At 46.4% G+C, this 25,358-nt stretch overlaps 1 protein-coding gene across 1 annotated transcript; it reads left to right on the top strand.

Annotated features, from left to right (window-relative positions):
- Positions 1–24,299, top strand: PHLPP2 (PH domain and leucine rich repeat protein phosphatase 2; the record flags this gene model as incomplete). Its single annotated transcript, XM_009879384.1, has 17 exons — positions 1–134; positions 3,161–3,351; positions 3,798–3,923; positions 5,061–5,215; positions 8,949–9,095; positions 11,141–11,371; positions 12,082–12,284; positions 12,767–12,827; positions 13,560–13,655; positions 14,293–14,448; positions 15,185–15,385; positions 18,073–18,235; positions 19,551–19,681; positions 20,066–20,176; positions 20,608–20,796; positions 20,921–21,152; positions 23,160–24,299. Coding segments are annotated over 17 exons (3,667 nt in total), but the record flags the coding sequence as incomplete, so codon positions are not given.
- Between the last annotated feature and the right edge of the window lie 1,059 nt (positions 24,300–25,358).

The raw sequence follows: 25,358 nt of genomic DNA, 5'->3' as shown, positions 1-25,358 counted from the left end.
GAGACTGGAGCCCACAGAAAAACCCCTTCAGATTGTGTATGACTACTTGACTGGGCTGGGCTTTGATGATCCTGTCAGAATGCAGGAAGAGGCAGCAAATTCTGATCTCAGCTGCATGATTCGCTTTTACAGTGGTAAGAAATTGTGTGTGTGCACGCTATCACTGTTCTGGTAGCTTTAACCGCGAGGTGGACCTCGGCTGAAACCCAGCTCATTGACGCTTTTGGCTTATAGATGGCTACATCACATGCCCAAAGCACCAGTAAGCATTTCTTAAAATAATGAGTTCTCAAGGTAGAAAACCCCACGATTCTGTAGTTCTCTTGATCCTCTCTGTGGCCTCTTGAACCTGTCTGTGGCCTGAGAAAAGACGGCTCCGCAGGAAGGCAGAGACTGCTCTGTTGTCTTTAATTTCTGGTGTTACAGCAAATGCCTTAGAGCTTCTGAAAGGATCGGGAACCTATTGCAGCTCAGCCTAGGCATGCCTGAAGGTTGTATTTCCTAAATGAAGGTCCTGGCCTGATACCTCTGGAGCCTATAAATAAGGAGTGAAGGTGCCAGCTCGTTAGTGATGCAGGCTGCCGTCAGAAATCCAGGGGCTTTTGCTGCAGATGCGGGATTTGTAAGTGTCCTCTTGGATCGATGTGGGCGGGGGATCACGTGCGCGAGGAGCAGCAGAAGCGTGATTGTGGGCCCACTGGTGCACGGTGCTAACGGTCAGGAAAGGAACTCTCTGAAGAGGAAATATAGAAGAAAGAAGGGGGAGGAAAGCGGATAATGAAAATATTGCATTACTTTTAAATGCTTCCTCTGCTTATTTTTTGCATTTCTGGGGGGAAAAAAAATCAAAATATTTTTAATAGAAAATTGTTCTTGCATAGGGGAGCTGGATAGCCTGAGCTGCTTTCCATCATTTGGTTATTCAGTCTCAACAAATGGAATCGTAAGAAGTCAACTTCTCCACCCCATTACCTGAGACAAATCCCTTCTGTCCAGAAGCTCTATACAGAGCAGGCAGAGTGTGGAAATAGGATGGAGATGGAAGCAGGACATGCGTAGTCTGAATTTACAGGGCAAGGAGTAGGGAGTCAGAGGTTACTTCAGCTGGAAGGAGGAGAGGCTTCAATCTGCAGTAGGGCTGTAGAGAACTACTGAGGAAAAATGAGCAATTCGGTTTGGGTATGTCGAGCAGGAACTGCTGAAGATTCAGGAACTCACCTTCATGGAAGCAAGAAGGTAGGAAATTAAGTTCGGTCAGCATGGGAGAATAGTCCTGCTTAAAAAAGAGGCTGTGAAATAAAAAATAATGGAATTGCAGAATGTTCAGGAGACCTGTTTTCAGAAAGAAAAAGCAAATGCTGACAAAGTGGGTTTTATATGTAGAAGATGAAATAAAGGCAGTGCTACAAGGGCTTATGTGATAGTTTTGCAAGCCTGGAACTGAGAACATAAGGGGCAAAGTAATGCATGTCAACCACAGAAACATTACTTGGAACCACAGAGTAGTTTGGGTTGGAAGGAACCTTCAGAGATGATCTGACCCAACCTCGCTGCCACGGGCAGGGGCATCGTTCATCAGATCAGGTTGCACAAAACCCCGTCCCTCCTGCCCTCGAACACTTCCAGGGATGAGGAATCCCCAGCTCCTCTGGGCAACCTGTGCCAGTGTCCCACCGCCCTCGTCGTAAAACATTTCCTCCTTATGTCCAGTCTAAACCCACCCTCTTCCGTTGCCCTGTGTCCCATCACTACAGGCCCTGGTAAAACGTCTCTCTGTGCCTTTCTCAGAAGCCGCTTTGTGAATGGAAAGGGCGCAAAAAGCTCTTCAGGAGCCTCCCTTCTCCAGGCTGAGCAGCCCCAGCTCTCTCGGGCTGTCCTTGTAGGAGCGATGCCCCAGCCCCCTGACCATTTCCATGGCCTCCTCAGGACCCACCGGTGTGCTGAGAGCACCTGCCTTTTCGTTTACTGCTTGGAGATGTCCCTTGGATTTCCCTGCTCTCTCCCTGCCTTTCTCACAGGACACACTGGGTTTATTTCCTTCTCTGGCACAGGGCAAGCACTTACGCTCAGTTCCTGGGTGGGGGTGAGACCATGGGAGGACTAATAGAAATCTCGGATTAAACAGCAGTGAGAGGGAAGCATAATTCCTGACATGTGGCCATTGAGAAACTTACAGGTGCCCAAGAGTTTACGAGGGTAGAGGATGTGTTAGATGGGCTGGGAGAATGGGAGGAGGCCTTCCTCTCAGTGGAAGTCACTTGGAAAATGGAGACTAGTCAGCCAGACTGGATGGGGAAAGCTCAGAGGCCAAATGTTAAGAAGTCTTTACTTCTTCAAAAACAGATCAAGTGACAGAAGCTCTCCAGGGCCATCAGAGGGTCCATCTATGTGAGGCGTGACACAGTGATCACAGGAACATTCAAGTCCAAGCTCAGTAGCTGCAGACAGTGATGGGAACTTGCCTGTCCCCAGAGGCTGTGACCATCCTCACTCGTTTTGAAATAGCTGCGATTCAGAGTGGAACTCAATGAGTGTTGGCCCTGGATGTATCCTTGGCACTGGCACAGAGGTGTCACGTGTGCTTCGGAGCACATAGGGCAGCTGGAGAATTGGTGCAGCTTCTTAGTAGTATCTGGTGTTTGGAAAAGCGCTGCCTTGGCAGTCGGCAGGATACACTTTTGGTCCCAAATAGGATTTCCTTACAAGTCCGGGGCTGGCCTTTCAGCTTGGTGAAATCCAAGCAGTTATTTCTGTGGATGGTTAGTTTCTCACCCTTAAAGGGCATCTTATGCCAAACTTCATGTCCCTGAAACAAAAATACTGTTGTAAATAAACAAGTAACTGAATATTTCAGCTAAATTCAGCCTGATATAGATATCAAGAAAATGATTTACACTTGACAAACTCAAGATTAAAAACATGCTACCTGGCAACTGCTGGAACATGGTACTGAAAAGCATACGCTGCTTGCTTGTCAGATATTACTGCTCTAAGTTGCTTGCCTTGTGCCTGAGACTTTTTTTAAATTGCAGCTTGTTTTGTCTTTACTTGTTCTTTACAGTAACTCATTTTGCATGTTAGGACTGCGTTGCTATTCGTACTCAGAGCTGAGAATGAAGAACAAATGGAAAATAAATGCTAATGTCCCCTTTTTCTTCAGAAAAGCCATGTCAAGTGGAACAGTTAGATCGCATTCTGCTATCTGGAGTCTATAACGTCCGCAAAGGAAAGACACAGCTGCACAAGTGGGCAGAGCGCTTGGTGATCCTCTGTGGTACGTGCCTCATCGTGTCCTCTGTGAAAGATAGCCACACAGGGAAGATGCATATCTTGCCTCTCGTTGGAGGGAAGGTAAGGCTTTTTATTGGTAGCTTCCTTGGCTTGTAAAGAAGAAAGGATGATAAAGATGGGTACTATGCAGAAGAGGTTAATCTAGGCTTCTGTAAGAAATTGCTGCATTAACACATGCAGAGAGTTGTGCAACCCCTTTCTGCTTGCTTCCCTTAGGTCGTAGTCCTACGGCTAACAAACAGCAGAGCAGAGACGCTAGCTCTGCTTTCATGTTAGTAGCCAATGTTGTGAATGGACGTTCTGGAAATTATTACTTATTAGATCTACTTAAGCAGAAAGATATTCAGAAGGATTTTCTTCTGTGTTTCTCTCCAATAACTTTACATCTGGGTTTTCAGCAAAATGTGATGTTACTGGTAGTCAGGAATACCTCACCCTAGACTTCAGACCCACTGCGACTGCTCGAGTTTAGGCAGACGGTTTTGTTTTCAACGCTCCCTTTGCAGGTGGAAGAGATGAAACGTCGGCAGTACACGCTTGCTTTCACGTCTGCTGGAGCACAGGCTCAGACATACCATATTTCCTTTGAAACACTGGCGGAGTGCCAGCGGTGGCACCGGCAGGCATCCACGGTGAGGCCCTGGAGCAGAGCAGCAGCGGTTCGGGTGGTGGGTGCAGGGGTGACGGGTTTTCTGGTGGAGGCAGAGATGAAGCTAGGACGCTGGAGAAAGTATCCAGGATGCTTTCCTTCTTTCTTCATTTCTTGTGTGCTGAGGACTACAGCGATTTTCTTTTAGGCGTCTCTCTGCCTACGTAGCAATGTCGAGCAGTAGCCCTGCCTTTTTTTTTAACCTCCACTGCACCTATTGAGAGGGGCTAATTGCAAGTCACTAGAGCAAACCCCAGGAACTGACTGACTTTACAGCCATAGAAACCTGTGAATGGCACCTGTTGCCATACTTGACTGTGCCTAAACTGTGCCCTGGTAAGTTTGAGAGAACATAGGTCAGCAAGAGAAGTGTTGTTTGCTCAGAGCTGTGTCCTTAAAGTACAGTTAGATGATGATAGCTTAATGCTGAGCCACACCTTGACCTCGTACATATATATATATATATGCGATGTTATGAAATATGGAAGGGGTTCATGATAAAGCAGGTCATAAAATCTAGAATTAGGTACTGAAGACCTTGAAACAAAGCACACGTAATAAAGGGAGATCTGATAGTTGCAAAGACTTTCTGAAGTGTTGCAGAACCGTGATTTATGAAGCCTTTTCCTCATACCATCTTATGTTACCAATATGGTACCCTAAGCAAGCTAAAAAAGAGATGAAGTAGCTAGGCCAAGCAGAGGTTCTGTAAACCTTAAAGGACTGAACTGTGAAGTCAACTGCTTCCTGTTGCCACTTTCATCTTTGGAAGGCCCTCAGGTTACGCTTTCTCAGGAGTTTCCTCAGCCAACGATACTGTTTTCTCCGGTAGGTTGGCTCTCTTGCAGCCGAGCTCTCTGAGAGTGCCCGTTGCCTGGACAGAGCGGGCTCTCCGTGTGTCCCAGTTGGTATCCCGATCTCCGTCCCCGTCAGGGGGCTTGCAGAAACAACAGTAGCAGGTGGCATAAACGCGTACTCCATGCGCTCAGTTGCCTGCGTGGACTCTACCTGGGGGGCACAAGGAGGTTCTTCCCTGTTCTTACAAACTGTTTACTATTTGCGTTCTTTGGCCTTCCGTTAGACTTTGTGCACAGCTGCAGCTCTTCCTCCTTCTTTCCAGGTTGTGTCTATGCGATTCAGCACGGTTGATTTGTCATGCTACAGCCTCGAGGAAGTACCCGAGCACCTCTTCTACAGTCAAGACATCATCTACCTCAACCTGCGACACAATTTTATGAGATCAAAGGGAGCAGGGAGCCTTGACTCTCTTTGCAGGTCTGCAGAGAATTACTTTTCTTCTACATTTGGAGTTCTTGACATGTGCGTCCAGAGATGACGAGGAGGGGCGGTGTGTGCCTCTGCTCATGGGGGTGGTAAAAAAACTGATCTTCAGGAAGCTCTAACAAGTGAGGTGGCGAGGAAACAAAAATTAACGTTGCAGGCAGGCGTAAGTTTCTAACAATTTACAGTATTCACAAGCTCCATTCCACAGATTGTTTGTGCTAAGTTTGATCTGAGATGAGCCTTGCAGAGCGATGTGCAATAGTAATGTAAGGCTGCTTGGGGTATAAAATAAGTGGTGAGGGAAAGCGTAATGCTGCTCTTGTGGGTAAGTGTTTGTAGGAGGAAGTGCAGACCTGAAAAAGCCTGTTTTGGTAAGTTCTTGGTGTGCCTTTGGAATTGGCAAGGGGCCTGTGAGACTCCAGCTTTGCTCTGGGAACTTGTAACAAGTGGCAGTTGTGTGATAGTTTGGAAGCACGGTGCCGTCATCTTACGTAAGTGAAGGAGTCTTACAAAATATTTTAAAGTTAATACTCGAAAACCATAAAAACCTAGAGGAAGGTTAATTTGTTGATATCTATGGTAGCCATGCAAAAATAGAATTCAAGGAGTGGCTATATGAATTTCGAAAGCCTGTAGTAATATTGTCAAATGGCTCTGTGTTTGGAACACGTTTTTCTCAAGGTACAATGTATTTGGAGAAACTTTGGAAAACAACACACTTTTGTTGTATGATGGTTTTGTTTTGTTTATCTCTAGGGGCCTATTACCAGATTATTTAATTTTCCCTCCTACAGAGTAGAGATACCTGGGTATCCATGAGGGTATAGGGTCAAAAAAATTGCTCACCTCTGAGAATTTTTTGCAGTTTCATTGAAAGACAGAATCTAGTATGGTCTTGTTTTAAATCCAGACTTGTTTAAATGTTTTCTAACTGCTGATTTGTATTAGATTCTATTATTGGAAAAGCTGCTCTGAAGTAATTCAAGATTTTGCTTTCTCCCTCTCTCTTCAAATACACTGTATGATGCTGAAAACCATCTCAGAACTTTATTTTCTAAAATGCGATGTCCTTGGTTCACAGGATCAGCAAAGGGGCTTGAAGTTTCTTTTGACCTTGCGTGTAGTCAACGAGATCTGACATGTCAGAAACTCAACTCTTTTCCTGGCAGTGACTATGCCTGATGGAGCTGAAATCCTCAAACAAACAAAAGCCATAAAAGAAGCCCTCACTTCACACAATCTTGAATAAACAGGTAGCATTAGGTAGCCCACGTAAGGCTGCTCATTGCCTTCTGAAAAGATTTTCTGAGGTTCTTTAGGGTGTTTGTCAGGTCACAGCCCCGGATGAAGGAACTTGGTCGCTTGCAGTAGGTGTTAGTAGTGTCTGGAGACCGGCAGTTCCGAACAGCAGAGCTTTTTGTGGTGGTCAGATCTCTTACTCTGAGGAAAACTCTGAAGCTCTAGGAGTCTAATTAGCTATAACTGTAATTAGTTATGACTGCAATAACTAACTGAAAGGGAGATGTTAAACAAAGGAAACCCCACCCATCTTGTTTCGTCTCCTACCTTGTTTTGTATGTTATGCACGGCCTTTCAAGTATCTCCCTTTTCTGGAAAACATAATCAAGCCTGATCCTTGTGGCTGAGGGTGTGCATGCACACACGTGTGTGTACATGTTCATGTGTGTTATCCCCACTCTGTCTAGTTCTTACACAGTGTACTGGGATTCTTTGGCAGCAGAGCAGAACAATGTGTTAAATTGGGAATATTCCAGGCCAGCACCAGTTTGGGCTGCTGAACAGAGGCTGCTCATGCATTTGAGGATTTGTTGCTGTGTTTCCGTAGCTCTCTGCTGTAATCTCATTGTGCCCTGTGAGAGCAGAGACCAAAACTTGAGAAGCTGTAAAGATTTCAGGATCCTCATTACCTGTAATACATGGTTCATGTATACAACTTGAATGAGAGTTGGGTTTGCATCCCATTTCTGCATCCCTACTGCTTGAGAGTGTTGGGGCAAAGGAGAAGGGAAATTCGAAAGGATCCCCATTGAATATGACAGTCTGCTTGAGGAGTTTCAGACCAACCTGTGTCATGTACCAGTTTCCCTCCAGCTCTTGGAATCTTTAATGCCTTTTTTGGGTTTGCTATAAAATTGTTGCAGAGGGATGAATTCTAAAAATCGGTCCTAAATCTCTTTAAATTTGAACCAGTTAATGAGAAAGTTCAAGTCTGTAGGTTTACCCTCATTTTTTCCTCCTTTGCATTATTGTTGTGAAGTTGTGTGTGCGAGCCTCTGGTTTTTGTGTCATCGTTAAATCTTTGCATCGTGCACTGTTTGCTGTAGGAAGGCTGTTACCAACACAGCATCTTTATCCTTGGCTTTCAGTTGCATTGCAGCTGTCAGTGGCTGCAGCAAACACAAAATGCCTGTGCCCTTATTTATATGGCAGGGTGCTTTCTCAAAGCAACTAACCGACACCCAAGTTTCAGATATGTTCCTTCTTTTAAAAAAAAAGGAAAAACAACACCTCCCCCACCAAAGATCATAAAGCAAACGGGAGAAATACCATGCTTAATTCCTACACAGATCATTCCAAGTATTCTGAATCTGAAAAAGAAGTTGCTATAAAGAAGGAAAAAATACAAAACCTTTCAGTCTTGTACTTCAAGACATCTCAGGCTAGAAGTAATATTCTTCCTCTAGCTGATTCAGCGTGATTTTGTTACCTGTATTAAAATATTTGCTTCAAAACAAGAGCTACTCGCCATTGCCTAGCGAAAGCTGTGGTAGGTGGAGCAGGTGAAGGAGCTCTATATGTTTCCAAGATGTACTTCTCTGAGCTGTTATGTTAGATTTGCAACTTTTTTCATAGAAGTCTGATATTAATTTTCCCACTGAGTTAATTTCTTGTGTTTGCAGTTTGGGATGAGGAGGTTATTACTTGGGCAGAAGTACTTTTGTTTTCTGTAGAAAGGCAGGAACTCTTTGAGAAGAACCTCTTGTGTATTACCCCAGCCCATGCTCAGCCTCTGCTCTCTTTGGCCCTAGCACAGTGGTGGAAGGAGCTAGAACAGGCAACCACCCGTGAAGGACAGGTAGAGCCGTGGTGACCCCGAGGGCTGTATCGGCACTTGCATGGCAGTGCCTGTGGGACGCTTTGCTGAGCGACTGGCACTTCAGACCTGCAATCTCCTCCAGGGACCGCTGGGTACAGGTCCTGAGGCTTCCCAGCGTGACGTCAGCGCTTTTCCCGGTCTTCCCTTTTACGACTCTGCAAGGCCTTCTCCTGTGCCTGGCTTGAAAAGTGTATTCCCCTCTTCTGTTTTGTTCTCAGAATAATTCTAGTTAATGTTTTCTCATTTTCCAAAGCTACGTAGTTATAGACTGTTGCTCTAAATAATTCTTTGACGGTAAATTTTATTAATGAGTGTTTTTAGTCTCCTTAATCTTATTAATGGTCACTAGGAGGAAGCCTGTCAGGAGTCGGGGTAGAAGGTCGTTACCGCTTTCTGCAGTAAAACCGCGGTATTTGATCACTTTCAACGTTACCACTGAAATGCAAAATTTCAGTGACTTCAAATTTGTGTGCAGAAGCTCTCATAATGAGTTAGCTGACTGTATCGCCAGTGTACAAAGACTTAAAAATTCTTTATGACTGATATTGCATGGTTTTGCTTTGAGACCCTGGAGGCTTGTGAATTAACTCGTATTCTTGCCATTAGGTTTTCTCAGTTGAAGAGCCTGAACCTGTCTCATAACAGACTGGGAGAGTTTCCTGTATCGCTGTGCGAGATCTCTACTCTGACAGAGCTTAATATCTCCTGTAATGGACTTCATTACTTGCCAAACGAGATTAGCAAACTATTGAAGTGAGTATATTCTTTTTTTATCTGGAGACATAAACATCCTTGGTGCCTCGGTTGAGCAGAGCTGACTTGAAGGTACTGTTTGTGGAGGTACGAGTGCTGGGGCAGCCTGTTCTGCAAGTGAAGTCCCCAGCAGAAGATGAAGAACCAAGGTGTCCAGTCAGGTTTGATTTTCCCTGAAAATGAAGATCCTGCAGTATGTTTATACAGTTGCCCTGTCAAGGCACAGAATGGTACATAGCGAATTCTCATTCATCGTTTGTGACTTCCTGCTTGTTCTGCTAGCTATGTGAAATGTATTGGCATAAATCAGTTTCCTAACAGAGGAGGTGAATGGATTTTGCCTGGTTTGGAATGGCCTAGGAAGACACAACAGTCAGTTAGGATCCCTTGAATCCCAGGCACCACCTTGCTGAACTAGAGTAAATGTGAAGGATTCTAAGTATGTAAATATACTCTCACTTATAGTTTGGTAAACTTGAAGCTTTCTGTGTTCTCTGCAGGGCGTGTGTTTTGGGAGGGTATTTCTGGGTGGGTTTTTTGGTGGTTGTTTTTACTTTCGAGTGACTTGTATAATTTCCTGGGGAGTTATGTCCAATTCTTATGCAAATGTGAATGCATCTGGTTTGCTTTGTATCTGCTGCCATCTTGCATTCCCTTGCCTGCTTTCTTGTTATTTCCTTCCTACGTTCTCTTCCTACGGTTTTTTTTAAACTATAATGGTGATGCCTCATCAGTTAAACATGGATATTGTTATGTTTAGAAACTCGTAACTGTTTTTATGTAAAGATCTAGTGTTGTTTCATTGGCACTAAGACATTTTGATAACTTCTACAGAATCAGTTGCTTTTTGTGTTAGAAAGAGGATTTTAACATGGAAATACTTGGGCAGTCCCCTCTGAAATTTTTGTCCTAAAGTGTTTGCTAGAGTAAAAACCTTCTCCTCCATTTTCCCCAGTAGCTACCCCGAGCACATAAAACCTTAAGCTTGGGTAAATCTAATTGCAAGGCTATTATGGCATTTACTCAGATAAGCATTATATTGAGCTGTTGGTTCATTGTGGCCTGCTCTTCCTCAAGCTTGTATCTTTAAAAATGGAACATCTGCAGGTACGTTGGATGTCAGCAAGACATGTCCTGGGCGATCATCTAGCCATGTGCAGGCTGTGAGGAGAAAGCTCTGTGCGGGCTCACAACTTCCAGAGATTTACAGCTTAGTTAGTCCAGTCAGCTTCATGACCCCTTGAGCTCTTATTCATAAGAACTTTTTACGGCGCCAGGTTGCATTTCTACCACCAATAAACACTGCTCAGAAAGTTCTTTGTTTGGAACGTGATCGTAATAAGAGAGTTGTATTTTGGGGGGTTGAGTCTCAAAAGCCGTGCAAACTTGAAAACAATTTGTCTTGCAATAGAAAGCTACCTCATTCTTTTCTGAGTGTCTGAAATGACACCTGGAATGTAAAAAACCCTTACCGGTGGGTTAGCGTGGTAGGAGTTGTGGTTAAGCTGTGTCATAAGTGCCACAGGTGTGAGTAAGTGCCGTAGTAGTGATGTGAGATTCCAGCAACTGGTTGATGAAGTTGCAGTTGATTTTGATCATTTCTTATAAGACAAGCATGCTCTGTTACTGCTGTTGGTTTTGGTTTCATTTTGTTATAGGTCTTTAAAGATCATCCAGCATGCAAAGTGAGGAGTTCTTAATTTGTAGAGAATCAAGTGATTAAGTAAATATCTTACAAATCAGTACTTATGTGGTAAATGAATTTTGCTTAGGCTAACTTACAGTCTTTGGCACGGCTGGAAGTTTACCTGCAGAATATGTCAGGAACTATTTGGTATTGTATGCCTGCAGTTCCCAGCCTATTACATGCATAGTAAAAGTACTCCAGTAACCTTGTGTGTGTAAGAATAAAATTAACTGATGGTACTTTTGAAAAATAGGCACAGAGAGACCGACTAGCCATACAGAGAAATTCACAGAAAGTACTACATGCGATGTTCACTACTCTTTGCTGAATTATTTTCTTTCTCTTCTTCTCTCTGCAGTCTCCAGACCTTCTGGCTTGATGGAAATTTCCTCACATCCTTACCAGAAGAACTGGGAAGTCTGCAACAGCTCAGCTGTCTCGGCCTTTCCTTCAATAACTTCTGTGAACTACCAGCAGTTTGTGAGAAACTTGTCGTCTTGGACAAACTTGCCCTGGCAGGGAACTTGATAGAGACTCTGGACCTGGCAGCGCTGAACCGTATGAGTCACATCAAAAGTGTGGACCTGAGGTGAGGAGGGGAAACTTGCTTACGTGTATAAACCACATTGCTGCTCTCAGTTTACAGCGGAGGAGCTGTGTGACTTCTAGTACATTTTGCAATAAACCAAGTGTAATTTTTTCTCTTAGTGATTCTTTTAGAGAGTTCTGTCCCTGAGGGTATGCGGAATTCACTTAGAGAAGTAAAGCTAACTGAGCAATGACTGAAGCCGCTGAATACGACTCAGCCCTCTAGTCTCCTCTCTTGATATGCTCTAATTGTGAACTTCAGTAGCTCTTTGGTCTCTCCTACCCACTTTTGCCTTCTACCCATGCTAGAGATGTGATACTGATTCTCCAGGCTGCCAAGTGCAGAGCTCTCAGAAAGGAACGAAGAACTTTTTATTGGCGACAAGGCGGTCAGCTGGTATCTAGTGTCTGTATTAGCTTCCTGTGTCAGTGTAAAGCAGCTGTCCGTTGGCCTGACTTCGGAATTCTAGACTAGTCTTCAGAATCTCCCAGCGTTGGGGAATGAGTGAAATGATTTTACATAGCAGTGCAGACAAAGGAAATGTTTTTCTTTGTGTTCGCTGCCTGAAATCCACCGTTGCTCTTCATGCATTTCAGTGTGCCCTCCTTTGGCATTAGGGTTCACTAGAACTCTTCCTCTCTCTTTTTATTGATGTCTGGTGTTCAGTGTCCTATTTCCTGACTTTATAACTCTTGTCTCTGAGTGTTTAGGCTTAACAATCTGAAGAGAGCGGCAGGCGACGCTCGGGAGGGGAACAGATCTGTGACTTACATGGATTTACGAGACAATCAGATGACAGATCTGGATCTGAGCTCTTTGGGCAGCCTGGAGCAACTGCACTGTGAGCGAAATAAGCTGAAAGAATTGACGCTGAGTGGCTTCTCCCTTCGTGCACTCTATGCCAACAGCAACTGTACGTCTCTCTGCCTTCTTCCTTCAAGCCCTGGGAACAAAGGAAAATAGCCCTTTATCCTCTCCCCCACAAAAAAAGTACTTAGGCTGATGTTGTAGTAGTGAGCCCATGTGTGATGGGTCTTCTGAGGTCAGCTGCTGGGGATTACATGTGCACATACGTGTGCCTGCTGGGTAACGGGAGGAGGCTGTGATGTTGAGCTACTCTCCAAGAAACTTGTCTCCCAGTCAGCTCTGTTTGAGAGGCCACAAATAAAAGTACTATTCCTCCTTGTTCTGGTGTCCCCTGTGCCAGATGGAGAAATGGGCTAGTGAAAAGCTGTAGTGCCATGTGGCAGAAGTATGTACTGTGAACTCTTGGGAAGGACAAATAGAGACCTTGAGTATGACTATGAGTCTCCTTTGCTGGCTAGTCTGTCTGGTTCTCTGTGCTGTTTTCCTTCTGAAGCTCTGCAATTATAACCATTTGCTTTACTTCATCAGGTCTGACAGCTGTCAATGTTTATCCAGTTCCTGGTCAACTGACATGTCTAGAACTCGCTCAGTAAGTGACCCTACATCACAGAATATAAATCAAGTATCTGGACACTTTTGCTGTTTTCTGCAGAAATTTTCTGAAGCTTTTAAGCGTTTCGAAAGAGTTGAGAGCGTTTGATGGCACTCGATCTTCACAGCAGAACTGGAAAGGCCATCACTAAAGAATGATGAAAGTGTCCCAGACCAAAGCCCCCCTGAACCATCACGACTTAGCGTGGGTGACTGGCTGTCCTTCAGCTGCAGGCTGTAACGGCAGAAAAAGCCAAGCAGGGACTGCTGAGCTTGGGGCAGCTCACTGGGCTGAGTGGTGAGAATCTGTGGAGTGGGCATTTAGAGTAGCTGCCAGTGATCTTTGCTGTTGGCATCATTGCCCACGTCTGCCCTTGGAGCAGCATGACAAGACTGAGGTGGGATGCCCGGAGGACCGGATCAGCTTTTGCTGTGGGTTGAAGCACAACAGCAGGATGGCGCAGGTGGCCTGTTCTGCTGGTATCAGTGCTGTAAACAAAAAGCCTGATCATCAGAGCCCTGCATCAGGACTTTGTACCAATCGTGCACCAGCTTAGTGTGCGTTACACAGCTAGTCATGGGTTAAATTCCATGGGACTAGCTCAGATCCCGTTGTTCATTTTTCTGCCGATTGTTTTTGGTGTGGCTGTTAGTAATACCAGGCATCACTCAAGCAGGGTATGTTTCATGTGGAGTGATGGTGTCTAATTTTTCCCCCTTGCTTTTTCAGCAACCAGCTGCACTGTGTCCCGGACTGGTCCTGTGAGGCAAAGAAACTGGAAGTTTTGGATGTGAGCTACAACCTCCTTGTGGAGCTTCCATCAAGGTCAGCCAACCTTCCTGTACAGAGCCGAGCTTTCCTCTGTGGTGAGCTGGCTGGGAAGAGAGAAGCGGTGCTATTCCAGTGCTTTATTCCTTGTTGTGCAGAGGTATAATCTACTTTCTTCCTCTGTGCAGTGTCAAAAATACTCTCTATTCAGATTCTCTGTGGTTCACGGGAATAGATGCCTTTTCTTTCAATAAGCACTGCAATTCTGGAGAGTGTGGCAACAGCCTCAGAAGTAATACTGGAGTTCTTCACCACCTGTTAGAGCTCTGAATTTATCTTGGCACAGGGCAAGCACTTCTTTCTGCCTACACGTGAAAACAGGCATTTAAATCCATTCTCAGTGACTTCTTTTTTGTCTGTGTGAAAGAGCGCCAGGCATATGCACGCACACAGGCTTGTAGTACAAGTTACTGATCTGCAGTAGCATAGAGGGAAATGCGGCTGCACTTCCAAGCATTCAGCAACAGCAGCACCTTACCATGTGTGGTTTTCTGCTTTGTCATTGGTTACATTTTATGGATCCCTGCATTTTAATTTTTTTTCTGCTGCACAGTCAAATTATAATGGATTAAATACTACCTTTTCCCTCTCTGTGGGTGTGGAGTGAACCAAGCAGATGCCTGTGTCTTTCTAGGACCCTCAGCAGCTTGAGCCTTCGAAAGTTGATGGTGGGGTACAATCATCTGCAGAGCCTTCCACCTCTTCTAGAACACATTCCACTGGAGGTGCTGGACGTTCAGCACAACCTTTTGACTAAACTGCCAGAGACACTCTTTGTCAAGGCTCTGAAGTAAGTGGCCGTGTCTGTTGTCAGCATTAACCTTTGGGTCTGTAAAAACTGATGATGGCCCATGCGTGGCTGTCCTTGCAAGGTGCCGTTTGCCTAAGAGATAATGAGGCATGTACCTTACGAGGAGGTAATTCAGGTGCCATAAGGGAAGTCATCAAGCTGATCTGAGGGAGTCGGACCATATTACTGCTTAATTACAGCGAAAGAGAGACTTGCCTAACCCGACAGCCAACTGAGGAATTAGCTTCAGTGGCAGCTGTTTCTAAGGTCATGTTACTGCCTGAGGAGCCTTTTCTTTAAAAGTAAGGCATAAATCCAAGTGCAAAGGAAAGAAGCCATACAGATTTTCAGATATTACAGCAGAGTGTATCAGGTCGTTAGAGACCAGCAAGAGGGACGCCTTACAAATCAACAAGCCGTTATAAGTATTTATTCAGGCATGAATCAACCCTTCTTCTAAAGACTCTGGAGTACGAGTTTATGTAGTTTGCTTTCCACCCCCTCCACAGGCTATTTAGTACTCAGTGGTTACTGTAAAATGCTGTGTGCAACTGCAGTGCTATAGAGCTAGTAAGTCATAAAGCTTAATGTGAGTAGGGGTGTTACACTGTGTTGTTTGGTCTCCTGTCTAATGCTGTTACTCTGTCCACACTTGCATTTATATAGCTCCTTTTCCTGCTGCTAATGGAGTGGTTTAGATTATGTGAAGTCTGATTTTTGCACTTGCTGTGGTTAGCCTCAGGTACCTGAATGCATCTGCGAACAGCCTGGAGACCTTGCCCTCTGCATGTCCAGGGGAGGAGAGTCTGAGCATGCTGCAGCTGCTTTACTTGACTAATAATAACCTCACGGATCAGTGCATCCCTGTCTTGGTGGGACACACGAGCCTACGGATCCTCCATCTGGCAAACAACAACCTACAGACTTTCCCTGCGAGGTAACTAAGTAAGGCTGGTGAGCGAGATCACAGCGTAGTAGGGCTTGGAAGAGGCCTCTGAAGATCGTCTAGACCGGGCCCCAGGTAGTTAGTGCTCCCCAGGAGGATGCTGCCTGCGATTGTACATGAAGCAGGATCAAAGCAAGATGCTCTCCCTGTGGGCTTGACGACAGAAGTCTGCCCTTCCTACACACACATCGAGGATCAGCGTGTTAAGGGGGGTTGGCACAGGGTGCTGCAGGGTGCTGAAGGCTGCAGTGGTTCCTGTCCAACTTGTGGTGGAGATGTGTGGGGATAAGGGCAGTATTTCTTCACACATTCAGTGCTAGTGGCATGCAGCTTGCTGTGCTGTGTTTTTTGACATTTCAGTCCTGACAGAAGACCCTCGGTCGGTGTTGTCTGAACTCCTACCCAGCACAGGTCATAGAACTTCATCTGTTAATTAATGCAGCAGGCTTGATTTAGTGTTGTAGTCGAGCTAAACCTACGCTGAGCATGGAAGCTTAAGAGGCTGGACACTCCCATGTGTTCATACTGAGTTATTCCAGTTGTTCCCAGTTATATAAATCTGCATCTCATTTTTCAGTGAGAATTATTTATGTGCTTTTTACCAGTATATCACACTGTCTTTTTAGTATGAAAACTGCATAGTATCAGATATTTTTTTTGTGGGGCAGTTGATTTGCTCAAGGGAAGGGATGCCATCCAGAGGGATTGTGACAGGCTTGAGGAGTGGGTCCATGCGAACTTCATGAAGTTCAACAAGGCCAAGTGCAAAGTCCTGTACCTGGGTCAGGACAATCCCCAATATTGTTATTGCCCGGGGAATTAATGGATTGAGAGCAGCGGGAGAAGGACTTGGGGATACGAGTGCACGAAAAATTGGGCATGAGCTGGCAATGGGCAGTTGCAGCCCAAAAATCCAATTGCATCATGGGATGGCCAGCAGGTGGAGGGAGGGGATTCTCTTGCTCTGCTTTGCTCTCGTGAGGCCCCACTGGCAACACCACATCCAGCTCTGGGGCCCCAGTGCAAGGAGGATGTGGAGAGGGTCCCAAGAAGGCCATGGAAATGGTCAGGGGGCTGGGGCATCGCTCCTACAAGGACAGCCCGAGAGAGCTGGGGCTGCTCAGCCTGGAGAAGGGAGGCTCCTGAAGAGCTTTTTGCGCCCTTTCCATTCACAAAGCGGCTTCTGAGAAAGGCACAGAGAGACGTTTTACCAGGGCCTGTAGTGATGGGACAAAGGGCAGCGGAAGAGGGTGGATTTAGACTGGACGTAAGGAGGAAATGTTTTACGATGAGGGCGGTGGGACACTGGCACAGGTTGCCCAGAGGAGCTGGGGATTCCTCATCCCTGGAAGTGTTCGAGGTCAGGCGGGACGGGGTTTTGCGCAACCTGATCTGATGAACGATGCCCCTGCCCGTGGCAGCGGGGTTGGGTCAGATCATCTCTGAAGGTTCCAACGCAAACCACTTTGTGGTTCTGTGATTTTCCAAGTGTATCTTCAGCTATCTGTGCACGGTGATAAATACACTCGGCCTTTTTTGTTTCTTACTGTGTGGGGGTGTTCCCCTGAACCCATTTTGAATTCTCAATGCCTTTGTGGCTATGCAGACAGCAGACCTTGAACAATGCTCCCCTGGAAAATCGTGAGCAGATAATGTTGGTTGTGAGCATCTGCTTGAGTCCCCTTTTGGTGACATCTTTATGCACTGCTCTGTTCTGAGTGCCAGTTCATGTGACTTAAGGGCTAGGGCTGGGCCGGCCACGAAATGAATGACAGATGATCTCTGTTAACTTCTCCCTCCTCACAAAAGGTAGAGAAAGGGAGTAAGGGAGAGAGACTTTACGGACTGGAAGAGAAACTGGAAAGCTTTAGTGAAACAAACTACATTGAAACTGAGATTCCAACGTATTTTTTATCTGCAGATTTTACTAGTGGCTGTTACTGAGTTAAAAGTGCCTCCCCACAGAACTGTACTAGAGTGACTTGTGTCAAATTCTTAATTCATTATTACTTTTTGGTATCTTCTACAGTCCTGTTTTGGGGTATCAAATATATTTTCTTTGAAATGTAGTAGAGAGGTAGCGCTATACTGGCAGACTTTTGTATCAGCTTAATTTATTGTCTCGTAAAACTTAGCACATTGAGTTACATTACCACAAAAATCTAAGGGATTTTTTTAATGTTAATGATGTCAGCACAATTAATTCAATACTGATTGCGTCTGTGCAATATTTGCCATGGTACTTGTCAGGCTAAATAACCACTTCCATGTAAAAGTTTATTCCTACAAAGTACACTGACTTAGCCTAGAGGGTTTTGCCAGTTTTCATAGAATCACAGAACAATTCAGGTTGGAAAAGCCCCTTGGGATCATCGAGTCCAACCATTGACGCTACACTACAAGTTCACCCCTAAACCACATCACCCAACACCCCATCTAAGCGACACTTGAACACACCCAGGGATGGCGACTCAACCCCCTCCCTGGGCAGTCTGTTATCCAAGCCGGGCTTGGGAACCCTGAGCTCTTATGAGAGCACCTCTTAGGACTTTTGTCTTCTATCAATAAATTAGAAATGTAGCTCATAAAAGTCAGTGTTTGTGGCTACTTTATCTGCAGATTCAGGAAGTAACAAGTTCTTGCTTATGAAATACAGCACTCTCTTGTTTCCCTTTCAGCAAACTTAGTAAGCTGGAGCACTTGGAAGAGCTGAATGTGAGTGGCAACAAACTGAAAACAATTCCCACAACAGTGGCAAACTGCAAGCTACTTCATACGCTTATTGCACACTCTAATGAAATCAGCGTCTTTCCAGAGATCCTGCATTTGCCCCGTATTCAGGTACCTTATGGAGAAGGTAAAGAGGTATCAAGGTGTCGTGGGTTAGGGCTGGGCCGCCCACTAACACGGACAGACACTCTCTAACTCCCTCTTCCCTCCGCCCAAATGGGAAGAGGGTAAGGGAATGAGGCAGAGAGACTTATGGGTTAGAGAAGAAAAAAAAACAGAACAGCTTTATTGAAACAATAATAGAAAATAATAGTGGAATGGTAAAAGTAAAGAACTATATACAACTATAGATAATAGCCCGATATCAAACCTGACTCCCTGCCCTGATAGCAATCCCCACTGATGCTGCAGAGCAGGAGGCGCTGGGGCAGCCCCAGGCTCAGCGGTGGCAGGAGCTGGATACAGGAGCTGGATTTGGGAACTCAGGATCAGATCAAAAGCAGGAGGTCAGATGGAGTCCTCCCTGGACACCGGCCATTGCAGAAAAGGGCCAAAACTCTCGTGATCACTCAATTTATCCTGAATATGACGTATATGGGATGGAATACTCTCGTTGGTCACCTGTCCTGTCTATTAGCCCCAGGAGGTGCAACCCTTTACTTCCTTGTGACCCCTCTCACTACCCGGCACCCCCAGAGTGGCACACAGGAGCCAGCAGTGCCCTTGGGCACTAGAGGAATAAATATCAGCAAGAGCCTTTCTGCATCCCAGTGCCAGGCTGTGACTGTAACATCAGGTGTGATCACTAGTAGCACACACTGTCTGCAAAAACGTGCTGCTGACTTCAGAAGGTGCAGCCTTAGAAGAGACTAAACTGGAAAGTAAAAATCACTAAACAGGACTGGGTTTTAGCTAAACCCTGGACACAGGGGAACGATTGGGTTAGAGAATGAAGAGCAACCACTGGGAGAGGAACTGGAGATCCCAGCGCTTCTCTTGATCAGCCCAAGAAGAGGGCACAGAATGTGCTTTCTAGATCTGTCGCCTTTCAGGGTGAATCAAAGATGGCTCACCTCTCACTCATCTTTGCCAGCTCTCTGACTTGGTGTGTTTCTGGTGTACCGTTTGGAAGTGGAGCGTGTTACATAGCTAGGCAGGTTTGTTTATATAGGCTGTTATGTTCAGCATGACCTCTTTTTTCAGTATTGGAGTCCTGGCTATTGCAGCTTATAAGTATTTGCAGCTTGTAAATCATTCTTCTACTGATAGGTCAGACCCATTTTCATGAGGCGGGATACAGTCAGTCGTGGGATTGTATGAGGTCTGGAAGGAGCACTGGAGTAACTGATCACATGACAGAACAGACAATGTTTTCTATGTCGTTGTGCACTTTTTATTTTTTGCTTTTTTTTTCTTGATACTGCAGTTTGTGGACTTGAGCTGCAATGAGTTAACTGAAATCGTGATCCCTGAGGCACTGCCAGGTGCCTTGCAGGAGCTGGATCTGAGCGGAAACACAAACTTGGTGCTAGAGCACAAGACGCTGGACATCTTCAGGTGAGCCATGGAGATGCCAATCCTATAGTGACCTGCACAGGGAAGGGTAACCCTTACCCAGAGGGGAAACGGGATAGCAAAGTGTGTATCACAGCACTGCGTAATGTGAGGTTGTTCCTTACCTGAGGCAGCTGAAGCTTTCTATCTTGTAGGAAGGGAAAAGTCTGTTTCCAAATCTCAGAGCAAGCAAACGGTGCTCATGTGGTTCTCCCAGCTGTCTCTGGTGTAAGCGGCCAGATATGTCCAGAAGGCCAAGACCTTAAAATTCTCTCCTTGGCTTTTCATAGGCTGCTGTCTAAAACTCTAGACTGGACAAGGTTCTTTGGCCATAAGCTCTTCAGTGGGGTCTAGCAGGGAATTACTTCTATTCTTCTCTCTCTGTAGTCACATTGCCACACTGAAGATTGATGCTAAGACCTCCCTCGCGGCAGACTCGACGCTCACTTCTACCTTCTGGAGTCATGGAGGAGCTGAGATGGCCGGCCAAAGAAATAAGTGAGTACTGCGGTCAGCTGACACTCTTCTCAGGGTGCTGGCTGGAGGGCACTGCTACGCGCTCAAGCAGACCTGTTTTGCTCAAGAGCTCGTCCATCCCTCTGTCTTCCCAGATCTCTTGCTAAGTGTTGGTAACTCAAGGCTCTGCATGGTCCTTTACCTCAGTTTTCACGCTTATCCTGGGACGTTCCGACTCTGCTTCCCACACTTCCTTGCTCTTGCCAGTCGTGCCCACTGCCCTCTTCCGAGTGTGGTACAGGAGGGTTCGGGAGTTCCAGTAGTGAAATGCAGCTGGACATCTCTTGGGGCAGCAAATGTGGGGGCAGTGGCTTTGCCGTCCTGTGAGAACACTCGCAGCAAGGTGTCCGATAGCTGTGGTTTTGGGGACCATATAATCTTTTGGGACATAATAATGTTGCTCTTTCTAACAGGTTGTGTCTGTCATCCCTGGCACTGGGGAGCTTTGCAGAGGGGGTAGAGGCTGTGTATGGCATGTTTGATGGTGACAAGAATGAGGAGCTGCCCCGCTTACTGCAGTGCACCATGGCCGATGTGCTCCTGGAGGAGGTACAGCAGTCAGACACCATGTTCATGTCCAACACCTTCTTGGTCTCCCACAGGTAGGACAGTGAGCAAGCTGGTCCTGGTGAGACCCCCATAGGTATATCACTTACTGTGTTAGGTGGGGTGAGGCAGCCCTCCAGAACGGAGTCTGGAGCCTTCCTACACCACCTTCTCCAACAGGAAGCTGGGCATGGCTGGCCAGAAGCTGGGTTCCTCTGCTGTCCTTTGCTACATTCGTCATGATGGTGCTGATCCAGCCAGCAACTTTTCTCTGACGGTGGCCAACGTGGGGACGTGCCAAGCCGTTCTGTGCCGAAGTGGAAAACCACTGCCTCTCTCCAAAGTCTTCAGCCTTGAACAGTGTCCGGAAGAAGCCAAGAGAGTCAAGGAGCAAAAAGCCATTATAACAGAGGTTGGTTCGAACCCTCTTCACTTCAGCTTCCCCTCTCCCATAGCAGCTTAGTCCAGGTGCGTGAGGTGTGCTGCCTGCGGAATACTGCAGGGAGGGGATCACGTGAAGGTGTTTGAGTGACTTGGCTGTTGCTTGCTGCTCTGTTCCCTTCCTTATTAGCTGTTCAGAATGACATGTTCCTGAAACACCCATTATGGCCTTAGAACCAGAGATACAGGATGTTAGGGATGAGTTGGTGAGAGTGGGAAGAAAGAAAATAGGTGTGGAGCTAAAGGAGGGGAGGTTCCTAATACTGTGCGTGACAGGTGAGTGTGGAGAGGAGCCACTGAAGAACAGAGCAGGGCTTGGGAAATTACCTTGCCTCAAAACCCACAAAACACCTTTGGTGTTTTTTGAAAAGTACGACTGAAGTTACCTTTCTTTGGATCTCTTCAGTGTTTTTACTTAGTGAAGATGCCCGTGAGGCATCCAGAAGATGGATATAAAGTATATTGCAGATAAAAATGTTAAACAAAAGAAACGTTAATTGGTTTTATGCAAAAGCATTAAAATGATTTCTGGACAACTGTGTATGTAAAGGTTAACTTTCTAAAAACTTGGAAACAATATGAAGTTCCAAAGAACTAGAAGATACGTTGTCCCTGAAGATCTGAGAAATTAGTGCCAGTCTTATCAGTGTTATGCTCAGTGGATCTTTTAGAAAGTATCAGGTTGTTTGATAAGAATGTTTCTGACATGGTTAATCTGTTAATGTGTTCTGGTTGCGCAAGGTGCTGTATTCTGTAGCACTCTGACTAAAAATAGCTATGGAATCAATGTAGTGTGTTAAGTGGTATAAAAACTGGCTGATGAATGGGTTCTGAAAAATAAAAGTGAAATAATTGTCTAAGGAGACTTCCCTGTGTGGGTCTTCTGCTGTTTTTTAACACTGAGCAGCAGTAGCAACATGTAATACCCAGGGAATACAGAAATGAAGAACACTGAAATTAAATTCAAAATACTGGGGAAGCTGTGTACTCTGTACATGCTGATGAAGAGGAGGTTGAGGGGAGACCTCATGGCTCTCAACAATTACCTGAAAGGGAGGTTACAGAGAGGCAGAAGTTGGTCTGTTCTCCCTAGTGGAGAGTGATAGGATCAGGGGAAATGGATTTAAATTGCGCCGAGGGAGGTTCAGGTTAGGTATTAGGAAGAATTTCTTTACTGAGAGGGTTGTCAGGCACTGGAACAGGCTGCCCAGGGAGGGGGTTGAGTCACCGTCCCTGGAAGTGTTTAAGAGACGGGTGGATGTTGCATTGGGGAACATAGTTTAGTAGGTTGATAGAGCTGGGACAAAGGCTGGACTCGATCATCTTCAAGGTCTCTTCCAGCTGAAACTATTCTATGATTTGGAAGAGGGACTGAGGGCTGTGGGCGATTTCCTGCCTGGGAGACTCGTGCCAGCCTGCCCAGGGGACAGGAGTAATACCTCCAGGTTACAGCAGTAGTGTGAGTTACCTGCTTGTTCTTTTCTTCCTTGGGACACAGTGTCCACACTTCAGAACACAGTTATATGTTAATGAAGAGGGAAATAGGTCAGTAAATACACAGGAATTATTTAGTGTCTGAGTAATCTGTGTGGCAATGAGAAAGTAAAAAGTCCCTGTCTCGCTCACACTGAAAGAACAAGTTTCATGTAAGACTCTTGAGTGAGGTTCTCTGATCAATGTGCTGCAGGTACTACAGTGGCACATTTCAGAATAGTTTGCTACAGTTCTGAATGTGACAAGAAGTCTTGCGGGATAAAAGCATGTTATTGTGAACATGGATGTAGGCGATTACTGCACCTGACGATCAGGTACAGAAAATGTCAGTGCTCTGGTGCCTGCACCTAGATCCCCTTCTCGTGTCCTGAAGCTGTGTACTGGCGTTTCTTAAAGTTCCAAGCCAGTGTATGGGCAGTGGAGAGAGCGCTGTCTCAGTGCTCTGGTAGAGCTAACACTGCTGCCTTGTTTCTCTTGTCTGCAGGACAATAAGGTCAACGGCGTGACTTGCTGTACGCGGATGCTGGGTTGCACGTACTTGCATCCTTGGATCTTGCCCAAACCACATGTCTGTTCCATTCCATTGACGGTACAAGACGAGCTGCTGCTTCTGGGGAACAAAGCGCTCTGGGAACACCTTTCCTATACAGAGGCCGTCTCAGCCGTGCGCCACCTACACGACCCACTAGCTGCCGCGAAGAAACTCTGCACTTTAGCCCAAAGCTATGGTTGCCAAGACAACGTAGGTGCGATGGTGGTGTGTCTGAACATCAGCGAGGACAGCTGCACATGTGAGATGCATGGCCTCACTCTGCCAGGTCCTGGGGGATTTAGTTCTACTGCCACCAAGTCGGCAACACCTTCTTCTAGCAGTGGCATTGCTTCAGAGTTCAGCAGTGAGCTGTCGGCTTCTGAAGTCAGCAGTGAGGTGGGCTCTACTGCTTCAGATGAACACAATGCTGTTGGTCTTGATGGTAGTTTGCTACCACGACAGGAGCGACGTTGCAGCCTACATCCTGTGCCCCCTTCAGGCATCTTTCAGCGCCAACCTTCCAGCGCCACCTTCTCTAGCAACCAGTCTGACAACGGTCTGGATAGCGATGATGAGCAGCCTGTGGAAGGTGTGATGACAAATGGCAGTAAAGTGGAGGTAGAGGTGGACATCCACTGCTGTAAAGGAAAGGGCCTGGAGTTTGAACCTCCTGCGGCAGAGTACAGCTCCTCTGGTCCAGGGCCAGAGGATGACTCTGAGCTCGTCCTCATGATTCGGAGACAGAACAGTGTAAACTACAACACTGCACAGAGAGGGGTCAAGGAAAAATGCGAACTGCAAAAATCTCTTTCCACATGCTGTCTTTATGGAAAGAAGCTCTCCAATGGCTCCATAGTGCCCTTGGAGGAGAGCCTCAACCTCATTGAAGTAGCCACAGAGGCACCCAAGAAGAAGACAGGCTATTTCGCTGCTCCGTCCCAGATGGAGCCAGAAGACCAATTTGTGGTGCCACCTGATCTGGAGGAGGAAGTGAAGGAACAAATGAAGCAGCACCAGGAGAATGGAGCAGATCAGGAGCTGAAAGAGGAACATGCAGCGACTCTGCCAGAAGAGTTTGACACAGCTTTGTAACCCTACAAGTACTGCTCCTACATCGTCTGTCCCGGGAGGTTCTGTCCCATAAGGGCTGTCTTGCCCTCCAAGGGGAGCCGGGATCTGTGAGGAGTACAGGTGTTGCTTCCTTGATGGAGTTGAGGAAGAGTTGGGCATGCTGAGGTCTGGGCTGTCCCCTTTTCGCTGTAGAGTCTCAGTTGTTCTATGAGCGCTCAGCCCAGCAGCTGAGCTCTGTGTTAGGGACTGTCTGGGAATTGTGCAAGCACTAGGAGGGAGGCGAGTGTTCCAGCACCTGCCTGCAGCTCCTTGAACACTGAGGTTCTGCCAGCTCTGCAGGAAAGGGGCTGGCATAGGGGGCAGGGGTGGGGGCGAGGAGGCTGCTGAGGAGACATCGTTCAGTGTTTGGGGTCCTGTGAGTATTTCCGCTGCAGCCTGCCTCCCTGCCCCCAGCGCCTGCCTTAGTTATTCATTGAAAGAACACAGCCAGCTGCAACGAAACTGACCTGCGAGTTGTTTCCTGTATTAATTGCAAGCACTTTTATTGATTGCACTTAAGCCGTTCTGCTCCCCTTCAGCCCAGCACTTTATTATTTAGAGTTAGGGGAGATTTAGTCCCCACAGCAGGTGTGGTGGGGGCTTTTCCCAAGGGATACTGTTAGGGCAGCAGAGGACTCAGGGTACCAGTGTTCTGATGAGCACTGGCGCAGGGTAGAGTGAGGGTCATGATGGGATCAGCATATGCAGATGAGTAAATACGCAGCTGAGGGATGAACACCTGCGTACTGACGTGTTTTATGGGGATGATAGGGAAGGTCAGCTCTGGTCATGTATAGAACTGGAGCTGCAGAGCACAGACCCAGCTCAGCAGCAGCCTGGCCACCACCATCGTGGATTTCTCACAGCAGAGGCTTCCTGTATCCAGAACACACGAGATGACACCAGGGACTCGTGCTCGTGTGAGGGAGGTGTTCGTTCGAGGGAACCAGGCTGTGAGCACTGCTCTGGCGCCGGTGAGCAGCGGGGCTGCCCTTTCTGTGCTGGCAAAGCCCTCGTGCCCTGTTCCACAAACACAGCCCC

The sequence above is a fragment of the Apaloderma vittatum genome, unplaced genomic scaffold (assembly GCF_000703405.1).
Source record: "Apaloderma vittatum isolate BGI_N311 unplaced genomic scaffold, ASM70340v1 scaffold16672, whole genome shotgun sequence".
In the NCBI taxonomy this organism is placed as follows: domain Eukaryota; kingdom Metazoa; phylum Chordata; class Aves; order Trogoniformes; family Trogonidae; genus Apaloderma; species Apaloderma vittatum.
This window is presented reverse-complemented; position numbering and strand designations above follow the sequence as displayed.